At 40.7% G+C, this 19,428-nt stretch overlaps 1 protein-coding gene and 1 non-coding gene across 2 annotated transcripts; one reads left to right on the top strand and one right to left on the bottom strand.

Annotated features, from left to right (window-relative positions):
* Positions 1 to 88: 88 nt before the first annotated feature.
* LOC122876416 (junction-mediating and -regulatory protein-like) lies at positions 89 to 17,930 on the bottom strand. The gene is made up of 10 exons (XM_044196745.1): positions 16,064 to 17,930; positions 11,399 to 11,572; positions 6,226 to 6,376; positions 5,450 to 5,619; positions 5,197 to 5,362; positions 4,786 to 4,955; positions 4,063 to 4,146; positions 3,885 to 3,974; positions 3,247 to 3,790; positions 89 to 3,145 (listed from the first exon to the last, which is right to left on the bottom strand). Exons 1-10 carry the CDS (start codon positions 16,895 to 16,897, stop codon positions 2,838 to 2,840), a joined length of 2,691 nt encoding a protein of 896 aa, XP_044052680.1. The 5' UTR covers positions 16,898 to 17,930; the 3' UTR covers positions 89 to 2,837.
* trnaq-cug lies at positions 9,012 to 9,083 on the top strand. Its single transcript has one exon. It is a non-coding gene; the product is annotated as a tRNA-Gln (tRNA).
* Positions 17,931 to 19,428: the final 1,498 nt, after the last annotated feature.

Below are 19,428 nucleotides of genomic sequence, written 5' to 3'. Positions count from 1 at the left end.
TTCAGTGTGTGCAAATGGCTTTTGTTCTGTTTTTAAAGAAAGACATTATTAACTAAATTGTTCAACAGTGAAAAAGACAATCTCAGAATTTGCTTCACAAGGTTTTATTCAAATGCAGGGGCAAGGCTGTAAATAAAAAAAGGTTTGAATAAATGAAAATGGTAGGACTAAAGGCAAAAAGGTATTCTTGCAACAGTATGTCTATACACTACTGTGTAAACACAACTGCAACATTTAATAAGTCAGTTGTTTTAGGCAATCCATCCTGAACTCATTATCACCCATTAACTTGTTTCATCCCTTTTCTTGTATTCCTCTATATTGATATATTGCACTTCTCAAGTGACTGACTGGCTTATTCAGACAGCGGGTCATATAGTCAGACTGTGCGGATAACAGGTCTACCTAGGAAATGTTCAAAAGCAAACACATCACATAACGATTTGGCTGGAAATGCTTTGGAAAAAACAGGATACAAACTAAGCATGAAATGCAATGTAAAATTACAGTTAGCTGACAAACAAGCTTAAGGTTATTCATAGATAAAGGTCAGTGTAAAACATATGACAATGTGTTTCTAAGGTCAGTCAGCAGATAAGATGAAGTTGATTCATGGCAAAGGTGTCACATTCTGAGCCCAGTTTCCCAAACCTTTTTAGCACATTGTTGGTCATTGTTTAGCGGAGCCTGGTCAGTTTTAGTGACATCAAGTCAGGTAAGGTCTGGGTTAGGTTTAAGTTAAGAGTCAGGTCAGGGTTAGATCTCTGACTCATGCAACATGATGAGGGTACCAGGGAAGAACATTGTGCTGACACTTACAGAAGACATGTCAAAGTGCCTCAGGTTTGCTCTGCCAGGAAAATAATAAACACTCTTTAGCACTGAGTTATTTTCATGCTGTATAATGTGACATAATGTTCTTTCTACATTAGTGTCTGCTTCATTATTAATCCGCTAAAGGCTCTCAACACAAGAACAAGAGACAAAGCACAAATCTTTGCATCAAAGCTGTTTAGTACAGTGCATGCCGAGGCTGTTCCAGACTCTGAGCTTAGTTTATGAATCCACATCTTTTTGCTTCATGTTAACATGTATGTTTGAGTGAATTCCTGTGCTGCTAAGCATCCCACTGGTCCTCTCATACTGTCCTTGCATCACACTTCTGTAGGTCCAATTGCACACATTGTTCAGTGCTTTTAAACTTACTCATCTACTACAGATATAATATTTCACCAGTGATTAAAAAGAACAAACAAAAAGTGGCTACTGTACAGATAAAATGATTAAGAATTTGTACTAACTATCATGAAAGTGCTGAAACAATTTCTGGAAAAAAAGAGGCTGTGGACTCGCTTTGCCACTAAATGTTTCTGCACATGTTGGCTGTGAGTTTAATGCATAAGTCCATGTGTGCATGAGCATGTTTTCACTTCCAGCACTGTGAGAAACAGACCTCCTACTGTGTGCTTCTGCCCACTGAGTGCAGAGAAAGAAATTAGAAAAGATGCAATAGAGGAGAGAATGTGAATAAGATGGCAGGAGAAACCACATCAATCACGACTGCCTGCTCCACATCCCACAGTGACTCCCTACAGCGCTGAGAGAATCTAGCCTCCCACAAACCATCCATCATTCAAACAAGCGCGACCAGTTTAACAGCTCTGCTGTGACTATCCCCCATAAGAAGTTCGGGAATCACCAACCAAGTCTGCCCACACTTTACAAAGAGTACTGAAGCTAACCATGACCTCCACCTCGCTAAAGAAACTCTGCAGTTCTGCCGGTGACCCTATATCTAATCCTCTCCTACTTTACTTTACCAGTTCTGCTCAGAGATGTTGTTAGATGTGATAAACCTATTGTTACTCTCCATATCTCCCACCAGCCTGGCTATATGCTGCGATCGAACAGATGGGTTGATACACATTTCCTCACTCAGAGCGGGGGTGAGAGTTGGGGGTAGTGAAGGCCAGAAGAGGACAGGAGTGGGGGAGGGGCATGAATCTGGTGTGAACTGGACTAAAGGATTTGCAATGTCAGATTAAACAAGCAGTGGTCCTGTCTGACACTACCACACCCACATGTGACAGGACAAAACCAGCTGTGCAGCATAGTGAGGCTCAGTTATAGTACACTGGCTGGGTAAAAATAAGAAGAGTGTCAGCAGAGGTGATGTTTGATGGTGTAATGGTTTACAATCTGGACCGTAAATCCAGTTCAAATCTCTTCTATTTGTTTCTCTATCTCCCATATGACCTCAAATTATCAACCATACCCATTACATATTTTTGTTACAGTTACAGTTTCTCATTTGAGTGGAAAAAAATCACACACCTCACAGTACTAATAGCTTTCTGTATTAGGTTTAAAGTTTCACAAATAGCTGTCAGTGCAGTGTGTTGGTGTAAAATGTGTTATGTGCTGTTTCTGAATGTTAATGTAGCCAACAAAGGGCCAGTGCAGAGCTATTCAAAAGCACAACTGAATTAAAAAAACAAACGTGGCATCATAACAATCTGATTACAGAAATAAAACCACAGACATAAAGTATCAATAAAACACAAATAATGTCCTTCATGATGGTGAATATAGTGTGAAAAACAAATGAATAAGTTGACCATAGACCTTTGGAGCATGTGGTGAGTTGATGATATTCGGTATGATTCAGGCCCTGGCATAGTCACTAGGCATGTGTGACCGGGCTGTGTGTGAATGACGTAACTGTGTGTACGTGTTTGTGAGTGTGTACAGTATAATGCAGTACAGTACAGTGTGTGCAGTGCCAGCGGGTGCAGGAATCTGTGTGTGTATTATTTGCTGCGTCTGAGCCTTGAACCCTAGCTGTCCCAGTCAGGGCCGGCCAGCCCGTCGTCATCTGAGTCAGACTCTGGTGAGGCCTCCTTGATGCGACGCAGTGCCTCATGGATGCTCCTGGTCAGGGGGTCGGTGGAGGCTGGGAGTTCTCCCTGGTCCTTTCTCTCTTTCCTGGGGACACGCCTCAGTTTGACCCCCTTGCGAATCTGAACCAGGATGCTGTTGGGGTCATCTTCACCCTTTGTAGGAGGCAAGGACTGCTGGTCGACCTTCCTCAGGTGGAAGCTGCCTCTCTTCAGGGAGGCTAGCACCTCGTCCATGGGCGAGCTCACTGCATACAGGAAGAGAAGAGAAAGATGGACTGTGATTGGCTACTGTAACTGGCTAATCTAAAAGAGTACTACCTACTATGGTACTAAATGGCTCCAGTACCTCTTCTGCTGTGGGAGGCAAACTCTGGAGTCTTCCTCAGCTTTTTCCGGGCGCTCACCAGTTGGCTGCTGTCAAAGAAGCGAGGGATAAATGGACCGAGTGGGGAAAGGGAGAGCTCTTCTGCTGCACTCTTCCCCTCAACCTTCTGCCCATGCCGACCCGGGCTCCCAGAAGGCGACAACTCCTCCTTTGTTGGCAAAGGTGGAGGGGGAGGGGGAGGAGGAGGGGAGATGGGGGATGCCAGTAGTGAGGACAGGGAGCAGGGAGAGCAGGAGGAGTCCGCAGGACTGGGCACAGGCAGCGGAGGAAGGGATGCTGTGAGGGCTGTGACAGGCTGAGTGGTGAGCGTGGAGCCAGGGCTGGGGTCTGTCTGCACACTGGTACTGAGACACAGCGGCTGGCCCTGCGTCTGGACACAGACAGAGTCAACACGCTCCTCCCTCTCACTCATGCTACTCATTTCCATGCTCCTTCCATGCTCTCTTCTTCTGGTGTGGGAAACGCGTAGTCGAGTTGACTTCAGAATCACCTGACCTGGGTACCGCTGATGAAAGACATAGAGAGAGACAGAAGTCAGTCAGTAAGAAAAAATTACATGAAAAATGTTAAGATATTTACATTAATAGGAGGGCACATACCTGCTTGAAAGTGCGTAGTCTATCCAGAGTTCTCTGTCTCTCCTGACTAACTCTGCTGTTCTTCCTCTCCTCGTCTTCTTCATTTTTCAGCTGAAAAATGTAGAGGTTTAGAGGAGGAGAGAGTTGCTGACAATGCTTTACAGGTATACAGTCAACTCATTATAAAAAAAGCATCTACCTGTAAGACCTGGTGGGATATAGAGCCCTTGTGGATGGTTTGATGTTTCTGCTGTTTCTGAATGTGGTTGGATACACAGATCTCCTGCAGAAAGGTGGGACATCAACACAGTGATCAACACTGCATACTACTAACAATAAGACAACTGCTGCAACAAAACCGTGTAGGTCAGTGTTATATACCATTTTTGAATATATATCAGTTTTGAACCATTTACTGCCATGTGCCTATATAATGTTTTTGTAGGAAATATTTATTTATTTATATTTTATTATTTAATAGTTATAATAACAGGTCATTACATCTTACTAGCTGCTATCATTTGAGTCATTTATATTTCTACTTGTGTAATCTCATGGCAAAATCCAGTATCGTCAAATATAATTACAGTACATAGTAACAAAACTAATGTCATTCTTTATACATAATAAAAACTATCCTATGATTTCTGAACAATATAATCAACAGCAAAGCAGGTCAAGAGGCAGCACACATGAGGACATTTAATTTCCAATGCTTATTTTTAGCGGTTTCTTGATTAAATATGTTTCTGATACAGCAGAAGAGCTAGACACAGTTTCAAGGGTCACTTATGCTTGAATATGAAGCCCAATCAAACAAAGTGCAAAATACACACACCATTCTACATGTTGAACAGTATGTAGAATCCAGGGTACACCTCGGAAATGAAAATAAGTGTGAATGTGAGTAAGGTATACACACCCTCTTGTTCCTCAGATAGGAGCGCTTGGCAGTGATGCGCCCCCTTCTTGCCTCCAGCTGTCGAGCGCTGACCTGAAGTCTGCGCAGCTCTTCCCTCTCTGCAGTATCATCCTCTGTTATATCATCTGCACTTTCAAAGGTGTCATAGTACACCACTTCATCCTGACGCTCTGAAAACACACGTACAAAAATATACAGATCATGTGTTTGACAGACACTACACACCGGTAACGCAATGAGTAATAATTCAGACTGTCTTGTAGCAGCTTCATGCACAGCCACCAGTATAGAATAGTGTGCGAACTGTAGTGTCTTGTCAAGACTCTCTTGAAAATGAGATAATGCATTTCAAGGGACTTATTCTGTATGCAAAATTTGCCCAAAAGTAGCTTGTAAATTTGGCCAAATTACCTGTCATCTGTCTGCGAATGCTGTCTAGTTGAGCGGTGAGGAGCAGCTCTTCACACTGTAGTATCTCAGCCTGGATGTCATACAGTTGGAGCTGGAGCTCATAGTATTGTGTCTCCATGTGGTCTAAGAGCACCATGGCATCTTCACTGCTACACAGACTCTGCATCTGAGGGGACGGGACAAAAAACTAAGTCACAAAACAACTGTATGTGTGTGTTTGTGTTTCATATGGTGTTGAGTGTTACTACCACACCTCCTCTCGAAGTGTGTGTTTCCTCTGCTCCAGACAGATCTCCCTAGCTCTCTGCAGCTGCAGAGTTTCCTTGGCGACAGAGTAGCGGATTCTCTCCATGCGCTCCACCGCCGCTGTCCATGAAGATTTACCAAACTTACGCTGATCCACCTTCATACGCTCATACACCCCTACACACACACACACACACACACACACACAGACACACACAAACAAAAGGAAATGTACTGGAGGCTGAGTGAAACTTACACACAGTTAAAAGTGATGTGTACTCACGTGAAAGTGAGTGACCAACACGATGAAGAACTTTTTTCTCTGGTACAGTGAGCTTTATTACAATAATGTAGAGGGAGACATCTATTGGCCACAGTTGGACATTACAACTTCTTTCATTCCAGTTTGCACTTAAAGCAACTCACTTATTTGATTTTTGATCTAATAAGTGTCAAATAATAAATGGACCAATCAGTAGTGGAGAAAAACTGGGATAAGCAGGGGCACTTTGTGGAGTAACTCTGCACAGAGACAATCTGGTGGCAGAGCTGTTTGATCAATAGGTTGTCCTTGTTTTCTCCTATTCCTGTCAAAGCATGGCCGTCTGCACTGCCTCATTAATACCAAATCAAATTAGCCCTGGCGTTCAAAACCACACACAGGTCAATAGCAGGCCTATGCTACCACTATGCGTGTGTGTCCCCTGTGTGTGATTATTCAATGTCATTCTTCTGCTGCTTTATTGACTTGACATTGGCAGTGACAGTGATGGCGTGCTTTACCTTTCTGGGCTCTAGCAGTGATCTCAAAGTATTTTACAGTAAACTCCTGGATGTTGAGGACTGCCTCCTGAGCTTTCTTCTGCCAGTCAAAGTCCTCCTTTTTTAGAGCTTCAATCCGCCTTGGGCCCAAGTAGTCATTCTCCATGGAAATCTGTTGAGAGAGGATGAACATATTTTTGTCAGCAAGACTAAGAACAACGACAGGCCTCAGTGAGAGAGTATGAAAAAGATTAATCATGTGAAAAATAAAGTCCAAAGAAAAGGTTAGGAGATAAATGCATTTTTCATATATTTAATAAAAACTCTTTAAACTATGTACAGCCTGGGATACAGTATGGGATACAGTATATAGTATGCTGATATCAAAAACTGGAGATCATGGGATACAAATGGTTTCTTCTGAGGTGATAAGATAGTACAGCCAATGCAGTGTCACTAATACCAGGCAGTTAGAGGCACATTCATAAAAGTCTGTACCCAGAAGATTAACACTGCTTCTTGCTTATTTTAGATTCAGAGGTGGTTAGAACCCCAAATGTCATACATTACTGCCACTTAGTGGCAAGAGTAAATGGGCTTAACAAAAAAGTGAGAAAAAGAAGTGATAGAAATGTTTTCCCTAATTGTACTTAGGAGTTGTTAGGTGGTGGTATTCATGACAGCACAGTAAATCTCTTCTACACATGTTGCAGAGAAAGATTGTCTGACTTAAATGGCTGCATGCTATGAGGAACAGGATAAATTAGAAATGTGCATTCTATCTCAATGGTTTCACCACAGAAAGCAGGCCTGGAGAGGGAGCTACACTCTCACACATGGAAGAACTGACAATATGCAGTATTTTGCCCATAGAGGTTACAATGTGCACATTCAAATACATATGCAGACACCTGCGCAAACACAATTTTTTCATACTAACCCATTTTCAACCAGCTTACAAAAGCATAATCACCATCTAGATAGAACATAGGGAATTAATATTGCGAAGAATTGAAAACTGTAAAATGCCTTCTGACATTTTTTTTATTCCTGAGGATAAAAGGAACACATGTACTTTATCTTTTAATTTGTGCATTGTAGAACCATTTGAAGAGAGTTAAAGACCATAATGGGAATATGGCATTCCTATGTCTCTTTTTACCACACATAGACAAAGTCTTCACTGGTCGACATGGACCAAAAATCTAAAAAATAACAACCAGATGTCCAAGAGTAAAACAAAAGGTGCCTATGCAGCACAAAGAAGGAAAGTGAGCAGCAAAGGTTACAGAGCTACATCCCTGTCTTACCCTAAGTAACCTCACTGCACTACTCAGCAGTGCACCAGTATCATTTACTACTGCAATTTCCTGCTGTCAAGTTGCCAACATGCATTCCTGTGATTTAAATTTTTTATTTTTGCATTCCTATACATTTATATGTGCAAATCGTAGTGGAGCGACCTTTTACATGAAAACCTACCATCTAAAAATTTACTTTAGTTAATTTTACTCTAAAAAACATATATCAACTATTTAGAGATACTGTATGACTTTGTTTTGTCCTTAAGAATGCAGATTAGAGGCTACATGAAGATTAGAGAGTATATTGAGACTTGAACAACTGGCTAGGCTGTTGCTGCTCTCTATCAACATGCTACCTCACTTATACAGTAACTGTGAGATTCATGATTGTTGTCAGTATGTTCAACATTTATCATATTTTCTTTGTTAATCTTTCAGTTTGTTATCAGCATTTCATCTTGTTGTCTAAATCGTGCCCCTGACAGAGGATAATCCTCTTTCTTCTTTCTTTGTATTAAATGACCATCTTAATTTGTCAATTGAAAATCATTAAATTTTTTAGACAGTGACTGTTTTCCAGCTCACACACGACAGCACTCTTTTCCCCTGTAGCCTTTCCTCTCTCCCCATATCTCGTCATACTTTTTCACTTAAACTATTGATTCGATTTTTATATTTCTTTGAAGAGACATTTTGATATAACACCACTGTAACCACAAGAAAAAAAAACAAAAACAAAAAAAACCCATCACACTGCATAAATACAGTGCAATGGACAGTACAATTGGTAACTCCCAATATGTGAACAACTGATGGTAGTTATATGGTGTAATGGTTAGCACTCTGGACTAAACACATCTTGAGACTGATGCTACATATTAAAAATGTGAAAACACACTCTCACTAAGGCTACTGCTGATTTCCTTTCAGTCAAACCAGACAACCCACAAGTCGTCTAGTCATATGTTTTTGTTAACTTGTTGACAAAATGAGAAACTGTTGAGAAATCTCTTTTGAAACGAACAATCTCTAAGATAATATGAGAGTAAAAGATAAACATACATTCTGTATAAATATTACATGGAGAGTGCAAATATATTATCTGCTCAACCTTGTTATTCTTGTCTGGATATTGTGGAGGACTAATGCTAACATGTGCACGCTTTACAGCTGATACAGTGTCTACAATTCTCCTGTTTAATCAATTTCCAATGTGCGACTGAGTAAGGAGGTTAATGGCAGATAGCAGAATATTGAGTTTAGGTCAAATTATTTAATCACATTGGATCATTTTAAATACACAAATAATGATGAATGATACAGAATTTGAAAGAAAAAAAAAGAAAAAGTGACCAGAAAAAGACTAATAAACCCACAAGTAAGGAATCTCAAATGAAGAGCTACAGAAAGTCATGCTGTGCCTGAGCTAGAGACACTGTAGGCTATAAATAGACCCGGAAGTGTGAGTTCAAGCTATCCTCCCCCATCCCCACACTTTTAGGCGGTTCCATGGTGTAATGGTTAGCACTCTGGACTCTGAATCCAGCGATCCGAGTTCAAATCTCGGTGGGACCTTCCCACTTTTCGTCCTCCTTCTGGCAAAGCCTCTCAGGGATCCCTTGTGCTGACATGTTTGTGAGCATCTTAACGTACTGCAGTGATAACCAAAGAGTGCAACAGAAAAGAAGAGAGTTTGCTCATGAGAAAACAATTGCGCACTAAAGAAGTGATTTGAGGTGAAAGCAAACACAGCTGACTTTGGATTATTACTAATGTAGTGGGTCAGAGTCGGTAATAGTTTCCTGATTTGTAAGAGGAAAGTGAGAGTTAAATGTACAGTATGCAGGTTTTCTCTCTGCAGCTTTCTGAACCGTGAAGTGAGTCTAGAATCTAAACACTACTAACTCCACATAACAGAAAGGATGTTTGAAGTACTGCAAGGTGGGAAATAAAGGACCAACTAGTGCATCCTTTCAGTAAATTAGCTAAGAAATAGGCAGTAACAATCAGTAGTTCTATATCTTATCATCAGCATAACAATAGATTTTGTTCAGTTACATAAGCCAAAGTCAAGGGAATTTTATCATCTATTAGGAATCTGTATTAATCAGTTTGATTATAGTTCCCAATGCAGTTTGATTGACAACACAAACTCGTAGTCCTGGAGTTCAGATGTTAATGTGTCAGAATTTTTTTAAAAGAATCCCCTTGTGGAGGTGGGTTTGGGTGGCTGGCAGCTGCAGAGGGAGAGGTGGAGGAGTGGCTCAGGTGAACAGCATCAGGAAGAGGTAATTGGCACAGCTGAAACCGGTGAATTAATTATGCTCTCCCTAAATACAGTAGCATGCTGGACCTGAGGAGGACAACAGCCAGCCAGGGAGGCTGGCTTTCTGGACACAGAAGAACAAGCAGAGGCGGTCAGAGTGATGGCTGATGCGGCAAGGAAAAATTGTGTGTGGAGAAAAAGACTAATGCCGGAAAATGTGGTCTCAGCGTGTGTCTCAGGGCCAAGGGAACTCATGATAGCACGATTCTGCTACACCCCTTTAACAAGAAATGTAATCTAGCACAGCCTTAAAACCATTTTCATTAAAAAAGAAGTGATGGAATTTGTCACAAATTATCCTATATATAATACAAGTTTGTTTCTACAAAATACCTTAAAATGTGAAATTACACTGGAAACAAATTGTATTATTTCCCTCTGTTGTTACAGGATTTCACAGCTTAATAAAGGACCTAATACCTTGCTTACATTCCTTTAGCACACACTGAGCGTTCTCACCTCCCCAGGGGAACTGGAATTGAGAACATTTACCCAGCCACAGCTAAACTGGAAAGTTCTCTTAGTTTCCTCTCCATCTTTCCATTTCTGATGCATGCCTGCTGATCCCAGTATGTCAACATCAACCTGTACATGCAGTAAACCTATAGGACCATACACAACATGACTTATTCATGGCTCTGTATGCGACTGCAGGAAATCGGAGATCCATGGGGCTCCATTCCAGCTCACAGCAGGTCACTCAACCCCCAACTGCCACATCTCACACGTGTTCAGATAATGTGGAAAAGAACAAAACTGACAGGAAAGTTTTCCCAATCCAAGGTTGGGAAAAGCTGTGTGTGTGTGTGTGTGTGTGTGTGTGTGTGTATATGTGTCTGTTTGCTTCTTTATTGATGGATGTTATGCAGTAATGTGATAGCGAAGTCTTTTTATTACTGATGTGCTGTGTGTGAGTCAGGGAGCTATATATAAATGTGCCATCATCACTGCAATAATTGAACAAAGCATTTCCATCATTCATCCATTCACCAGCCTCCATCTTCTTTTTGCAATTAGATACATCTCACCACCCTCCCATTGCTTTACTAACCATAAGGCATCTTATCAGAATATACAAGAGAATTCATTTTGCATTTGCATCTGCAAAGTAGACAGCTTCCCATGTATGCTAGTTAAGGATAGCATCTGAATAACACCCTGGAGTCAGAAAAAATGGTTCACATGGTCTATAATAATAGGGCCAAACTACCAGAAACAACACAAAAAACACAAACTTTTATATTTTATATTTGTCGTTTTCTCCTGGTTCAATGTCACCAATACTATACACGTTTTTTTCACTACAGAAATCAGCTGGCCCTCTGTGTGTGTGTGTGTGTGTGTGTGTGTGTGTATATATACTGTGTACTTGTCGATGGAGAATTGTGACTCAAAAAGTTGGCATGGTAGAATGCCAAAGAGGTTTTGGGACCAAACTCTGTAAGCACCTAGTTTTCTGGTTTTTATGAGACAAATCCCCCCAAAATATGGAAGACGCCTCACTATCTCCTGTGGAGCTGCCTACACGCTTAAACTGCAAACCTTAACTGATGCAAACTGTTACCTTGATCTGCTGTCTGCGTAGCATTGCTAGTTCCCTCATGTCTCTGAAGGGCTGCAGCAGGTACTGGTACAGCTGTGTGGAGGTCTCCAACAGGCCTCCATAGGCCTGATCTTCCTCCTCATATAGCTCCAACAGCTCCACCATACTGTCCATGGTCTTGTGCTTCTCCAGCAGCTGCATTACATGCACAGACAGTAAATAAGTTAATTTTATCATTGTCAACATACAAACAACTTTCAGAATATCAAAACAGATACATATAGATGTGTCTATATATCAAATGTAGTAGGAAAAGGCTTCCAAACAGAAAAACAAACAAACAAAAAAACATTAAGACAGTTGGAAGCACTTTGATTGAAAAAAAAAAAATGTATTCAAGTGTCTGCTACGCACAAATCAGAAAGTGCACATTGAGCAGAGGGCAACTATACTGTAAGTGGCTGTAATGTAATCTGCAGATGTAACTGTGTAAAAAAAAAAAACAATTGTTATCTGTATAACAGCTTGATAACAGTGTCAGAAAGTCAGTCACCCCATAAGCATACAAAAGTCAGAAGAACATACTTAAATACATCTTTTAGTGTCACTCTGCAATGAATAGAAACTTGCACCTCGCTGTGAGACTAAGAGGATGCTTTGTGTAACTGTAAATAATAGGAGCATATCTGAGTGCAGTCTCAGTGTACAGACCATGGCTGATTGAGCAGAGTCCTCTCTGCTGCTGGGAATAAGATCAATACACACACATTTTTGCCAGACTGAACAATCCTGTACACTACCAGCAAGCACTGAAATAACCATTAACTCAGCCCTCAAATGGAGTGGGAGGATCAATAGGCCAGTGTGTGTGTGTGTGTATAAGATCCTACGGCACAACAAACTGTGACTGTGTTTGAATGCACTACAGAGCATTTGCCTGAATAAGATCAGTAGCTCTTCCTACTTATTCAGGATGAATACACCATCAGACAAACGGGAAATCTCATAGAGTGACCGACATTTATTGAAACAATTGGAACAAATTAGCTTGGGCTGGTTAGCGCACATTCTGTGAGACTGATGGCTCTGCTGTTTGATGTTTTTTGCTCAGGAAGGACAGTAAGGCAAAGCTTCCTGTGTCTGGTTTTCTGTCTTTTTTATTCTGAGTGTGTGTGTTTCTGACCTGTGAAAATGGAAGTGGGTGTGGGACTGACTGGGTGGAATGACATGTGGGTAATTCGTCTATGTTACTCATAGCCTTTTTTCACTGCCAAAGGCAGAACAAAGAGGAAGTGCCTTGGACAGAAAATCATACAAACACATCAGTAAAAATGGATGTAGTCTCTTGACTCTTGCAAAGACAGTAAACATAAAAGCAGATATAAAATATATTACATTGTGACCTTGCTGTACTGCTTGAGTCATGAACAGTGTAAGCTCAAAATAAAGTATTTGTTTTACTTACCTTCTATTTTTTTAAATAATTATGAAAAATTAATATCAAGATAAAAATATAAACCTACCAAAAATTCTTTAATTTGTTTCTTTAATTGTTTTTAGTTTTTTTTAATTACATGAAGTGATCAGGTCATGCAGGACGTCAGAATGCAGCATTCACAATGCAATATGTGTGCATTAGAGAACTGGCTAAACTAAAATGGCATTTTCCTGGTCAATACTACATGTATTTGAAAGATATTTATTCCATAAATACTGGTAACACTCAAAGTTGATGTACCATCCAGTATAATGGTCAGGAGTAATGCTGTGATACTAATAATGGCACACTCTCCCTTTAATGCTCTCTCTCACTGGCTTTCTCAGAGGACTTCTTGCAATGTCTGGCTCCATAAGTCAAGGCTGCATTAATCTAACGCCATTGATTAGTAGAACAGTGTGAGAGCCGGTGAGTATCAGTGTAATGTCTGTTTATATTAAGAGCTGTTAATCAATCACTAGCTGCTGCTGGTGTGTAAGAGGAGCAGGCCTGGAGCGTGTATGGGGTCTGGATTATGTCTCCACTGTGTCAAGTCAAAGATACAATATTGGTGCTAGTGTTTGATTATATTATCAACATACACAGAAATGTTTATTAATATTATAGCTTCAAGACTTCGTAATAATATAACTATTTATAAAAATGCATGTAGAACTCATATTCACTACCACACATCGGCCATATCGATAACACCAAAAATCTACTTTTTTTTCGTCCATACACAAAAAACCAGAGGCTGGTTTGGAACCCTGCAAAATGTTGTATGGTATTTGACACAGTAACAAGTTTTAACCATAGACAGTCTATGGTTTTAATCAAATTTGCTGAAATATCGCAGTTTATGTTTTCACCACATATAAAATTCAGAAGTTTCTTGTTTTTACCCATCAAGACTAATGCTTTTTCACTCCCCTCTGGTGTGCACTAGAACTACAGGATGTGCTTTCTTGAATATTTGAATGCTGATATGTTGAATAAATATGCTGTTTTTAATGAAAAACATTATAGTAATAACAAATCTATTCATATTTATGAAACAATTCTTTCTTGATACATAGATTTGTCAAAAAAACAGTCTGTTTCTGCATTTTCTGCTACACGTTCTCACAACCACAGTACACTAAGAACAAAAGAGACAGAGAAATATATCTGATATACAGTGGTATGAAAAATGGTGGAGTCATGAACTCTGACCTTAACTGAGGCAAGTGAGGCCTGCAGTTCTTTGGATGTTGTTGTGGGATCTCTGAATGGCTGAAGAAGAACAAAATGAAGACTTTGGAGTGTCCTAGTCAAAGTCCTAACCTGAATCCTATTGAGATGCTGTGGCATGACCTTAAAAAGGCAGTTCATGGTTGAAAACCCTCCAATGTGACTGAATTACAACAATTCTGCAAAGATGAGTGGACCAAAATTCCTCCACAGCTGTAAAAGACTCATTGCAAGTTATCGCAAACGCTTGATTGCAGTTGTTGCTGCTAAGGGTGGCCCAACCAGTTATTAGGTTTAGGGGGCAATCACTTTTTCACACAGGGCCATGTAGGTTTGGATTTTGTTTTCCCTTAATTATAACAACCTTCATTCAAAAACTGCATTTTGGGTTTACTTGTTTTATCTTTGACTAATATTTAAATTTGTTTGATGATCTGAAACATTTAAGTGTGACAAACAACAAAAAAAAAAAGAAATCAGGAAGGGGGCAAAAACATTTGCACACCACTATATAACATCTGATATTACAGTAAGTGACTCGATATCATTAAAATTTTAAATGTAGTGAGTTACTCAAGTCTTTTCTATGGAATCATCCAGGACTCCCACGCACTGGATGAGACAGGGATAGGTAGCAACCTCTGAGCAGCAGTGATGATTTTGCACATTACAACAACAGGTTAATTCAGATAATTAAGTGCTTGAAATGTGTTTGTGTGTGGGTGTGCATTTGACTCTCTCAGCTGTGTAAGCAGCAGAAATAGCCATGCTGAGAGTAGAATATCCCACAGAGAATTTATTTACAGGTACAACCTAATTTTACAAATTCTTCGTTCGCTTAGCCAGTAAGATTGGTCTCTCCAACGTATTCTCATGATACTTCTTTCATAGGAATAAAAGAATGATGGAAACACTTTTCCTGTCAGTTGTCTCATCAGTATGCAATTGTTAAAGGACATGTCTGTACATTTTTTGTCTCGCCTGTGCTTATGGAGGTTAGATATGCCTTGTTTCATGCTGCAACTTCTGGTGGCCTCTTTTTCTCACAGACATGCTTTAGGTACTTAATGTATGTATCATAACATATCACCTTTTATTGTTTGGTTCATCTCATAACCGTACATACTTATCATCAACCGGTAAATCCACTTTGTACTTTACACTTATTTTAATTTTATACTTATATCCACTTTGTACTTAATTTATCTCACCTGTATTATAGTGTATTATATTTTGATTTGCTTAGAACTTGTATTCCTGTGTGCATTGATGTGATTGAGCAGCTGTAACAAAAGAGTTTCCCCTCTGGGATCAATAAAGTATTTCTGATTCTGATAAAGTCCATGTGCCGCTGATCCTACCTTATGGCTCACATATACAAATACAAAGAGGTTGATGTACACAAAGCCCAATGAAACATCCATGCCTGACAGGACAGCCACTGATTGTTATAATTGATTATGTGATACGCATCTACTGGATGGTCCACACATCTACACTCAGATTACCAGAGATTTTGTGTGAAGAAAAAAATACTTACCATTTTAGTCTAAGATTAATCCTGTTATTCAAATTTCCCAAATAAGAAAATATACATTTAAAATGATGCTTAAAATATACTTGTTTTTGTGGTTGTGTGACTTATAACGATCATCAACACATTATCATATTCACCCAATTTTTGGTGACCTTTTCTGTATACCACATTGTTTTGAACTTAACTGGATGCAATCTATTAAGTATGTCTATTAAATACCTGTCTACCTCCCTCAGATTAGACCATTTTGGTATGGCACAGCCTCAAGCAGTGCAGTTGGTCTGGTCAGTAGGCTACAGCAGAAAGACTGTGGCCTCACAGCTGTCCAGATGTGCAACTGTGTGAATGTGAGTTACAGAGAAAGACTATGCACAGACTATGTTAATACGAAGCAGATAGATTTATGGAGATACTGTGGGAGGATCACAAACACTCTCACCTCTTGCAGATGTTTTGTTGCACGGCTGAGCGCTTCTTCGTACCCGGACTGCCTCAGCTCACTCAGGCTCTCATAGTACTCATCTGGGTCGTCGTTTTCCGTGAACAGAACCTGCGAAAGGATCTTCCACCCACACGTATCGAGCGCATGGCCCAGGTACACTTGTAAACTGTAGCAAAGCTCATCCATTTCGGTCTCGCATACTTCCGCCGGGCCGAACAGCACCGTCCACATCCCGGCTGGTTCCTCCGGAAACACCGGGAGGCAGGGCTCCAGATCCGAGTTCACCGAGCACAGCTGCTGGTGGATTGCCCGGAGGTCCTGGAAGGAGAAGAGTCCGGCCCAGCTGCAGTCCTCCCTGCTCAGACTATCCAGTTCCTCCAGGTCCAAGCTGTCCAGTGAGGGGGACAGTTGGTCCTCTCTTAGTGATTTTAACACCTCGGTATCAGGACTAACGGGAGATGCTGCAGATTTAATCACAGTTTGAATTTTGACAGGACTTGGTTTTGTTGCTATCACAGACTTGGTTTTAGAGCTGCAGCCTTTAACCACAGCCTCCCTGGCTCCTTTGCTAGGGCTCCTAGATACTTTATCCCTGACGGGACTTTCGGGCCATTTTGTTTTGTCCCCATCCTGGCTGGTCGGCTCCACCAGAGGGTCCCTACCAAAGCTTCTCCTCTGCACCGTCCTGTTATGACACGTAATAGCAAATTTACCCTCCACTTCATTCCAGGCGACGATAAAAACGAACTTATGCCTTTCCTTCTCCTCAAACACATTCGGGCGAACAGCTACCCACCCCGACTCCAAATTATCCTCCATTGTGAAGGACATTTCTGCAAAGTGATGGAACAACAATAATAACGCTGCACGCGCCAACAAGACCTGCGTTGGCACTGTTTAACTGAGTCAGATGCAGCTAACGGTGTGTTAATATACGGTGATTAAACAACGTTTACCACACAATGTTTTCTCTCCGACGATATTTTGCCTGAAGGGCTATCCTCCTTCGCTCAAGCGGATGAATTTGGAGCAGCGCGGTGTCATTTCCCATCTCTGGCCCACCTGCTTTCAACTCGGATGTCTGACTAACCTCCTGCAACTTTGACATTAGCTTTCCGACCATACAAGACTCGACCCTGACACATAACATGCGAGCGTGTGTTTACCAGGTCCAGCGGTCGATCCGCCTGTCAGCTGGGATCCGTTATCCTCGATCTCTCGGCTCCAGACCTCCCTTCTCATCATAAAGCACCAGCGGGATCCAAAAACAGTGGCGTACATCGTTCAAATACAACAGACTGAGGCCATGAGGTAAAAACATATGAGTCCGAGGAGCATTTAAACGCAACATCAGAATCTCAACTTGACCAGGGCACGTAGGGACGTGCTGACGTCGTAGTTTGAGCAGTGTGGGATGGTTTGCTGCGGCATCGAGAACAATATGCGTGAAAAAAAGCTTTTAAAAAAAATCATATTAATTAAATGCATAAATAACTAAATCAATACGAGATTTCAACGATATCGTTGCACCACAGTCGCCTTACTGCAACCAAAGTAGTTTGTGAATGATTAGGAATCAGTTGACATAGTATCATTACTGTGATGTGATGGCAGGAGTTCATGTGCTTTCAGCTCATACAAAACGTATTCTACTGCCAGAAAGCCCTGAAATCATGCAATGTAAAACGATTTTACCAGTCATTATAAAAATCAATGCATTATTTACGATATGTAGTCCAAAAACAATTGTTGCCAAAAACCAATAAGGTAATCCTGAAATAAATTTTAGAAAAATGCTGTACAAATGTTCCATTTAAACTGTAAAGTATCCACAGAAAGATGCCTCAGGCCATCTGGCTGAGTTGCTGTGAGAGAAAGCTGTTGAGTTCTCATTGTTTACACATATTGCCTGGACTGTTTCAGACGACAGGAATGGAAAATATTATTCCCCTTTAATGGTCACAGCCTTGAGACAGATGAAAGTGAATCCCTCACCAGGGTGCATCACTTCTAATAATGCTAAAGGAAACACTTAATGGGTTCCAACAGAGTTTGCTTCTGCTTTGATGAGGCCCATTGCACCAGTGACCTATGGTGCAATGTGTTTGCATTCTTAAACAGATCCCCTGGTGTCCTTCTCAAACTCAATAGTTTTTTTTAACAAACTCATTCAAAATGTCTTTATAATATTTTATAAAATGCAGACATATGATCATCTGGCTAAGAATATTAAAGAGCAAAGAAAGAGGCTTGAGGACAGAGATAGGCCACAACAAGTTGAGGAGTCAAGAGGCAGGATACAAATAGCATACCCAAACCTAAAGCCTAAAGTACATTAAATTCCTTGTCGGTGTAGTCCCTCATTCGTCCAGGAGAGTTTCATCGTAGAGAAGGTTTCAGTCGTAGTCATCTGGACACTGTTTTCAGAATCAAGTTTCGGCTCCCATCCGGAAGTCAGAACAGCAGACACTCAGGAAACTCCTCCCAGAGGGTAGGGCCTAAACAACATAGAGTAGCTTAAATTTCTGAGTTCCCGGTCCATTTTTCACAATTGAGAATGACTTCCGGATGGGAGCCGACACGTCTTGATTCTGAAAACAGTGTCCAGATGACTACGACTGAAACCTTTTCTACGATTAAATTCCTTGAATTAGAGTCTACAAGAAGTGAAAACAGTGTCTGCTGAGATTCCTTGATCTTCATCTGTGACTAATAATAGGTTTAAAAATTCAGACCTATGAACTAATTGCCTGCTCAAACAGGCTAATAGGTGGTACTAGTAGCCTACCAGCTGCTGTGGTAGACATACTGTACGTGTCCCCAAAATGTGAAAATGTTAGAGTAAAGCTAGAGAGTATCTTGGTCAGCAATATAATAAATATCTTGTGGATGCTTAAAAACAAGAACACTATCCCATCTTCTATCTTCATGGATAGGCTTTTTAGCTATCCAGAGGCAGCAGCTCCTGTTTTATTTGTTTCTGGTCGATGTTGGCAGCTGGACATTGAGCCATGAGCCTACTGTTGGGTCAATTAGGCAATCATAAATTGATACATTTCTTCACAATTTTACCTGTCACCGAACCAAGGTTCAGCGTGCATTTCTAGAGCAGTGCACCAGAGTTTCTGCTTCTCTGAAATGGTGAGTATATGTAGCTCTGATATGGCCAGACTCAAATCCACAGCAGCCATGTCTGTCTCAAGTCCTACCCATCCTTTATCTCTAATGCTTGAAAAAGATGGATACTTCTCAGCAGCCATAAATCCATGTTGCTGTTGCTGATATATCAACAACTGGTTTACAAGTACATCTACAACACACATGGCTGGATATGAGTTTTTTTAATCTAGCACAGAATTCGT

The sequence above is a fragment of the Siniperca chuatsi genome, linkage group LG5, assembly GCF_020085105.1.
Source record: "Siniperca chuatsi isolate FFG_IHB_CAS linkage group LG5, ASM2008510v1, whole genome shotgun sequence".
NCBI lineage: Eukaryota > Metazoa > Chordata > Actinopteri > Centrarchiformes > Sinipercidae > Siniperca > Siniperca chuatsi.
This window is presented reverse-complemented; position numbering and strand designations above follow the sequence as displayed.

Coding starts and splice junctions, on each gene's coding strand:
- LOC122876416 (XM_044196745.1), bottom strand. CDS start 16,897: ATGTCCTTCACAATGGAGGATAATTTGGAGTCGGGGTGGGTAGCTGTT. Junction 11,573..16,063: donor CAACAAAACATCTGCAAGAG/GTGAGAGTGTTT, acceptor CATGTAATGCAG/CTGCTGGAGAAGCACAAGAC. Junction 3,146..3,246: donor TGCCTCCCACAGCAGAAGAG/GTACTGGAGCCA, acceptor TCCTGTATGCAG/TGAGCTCGCCCATGGACGAG.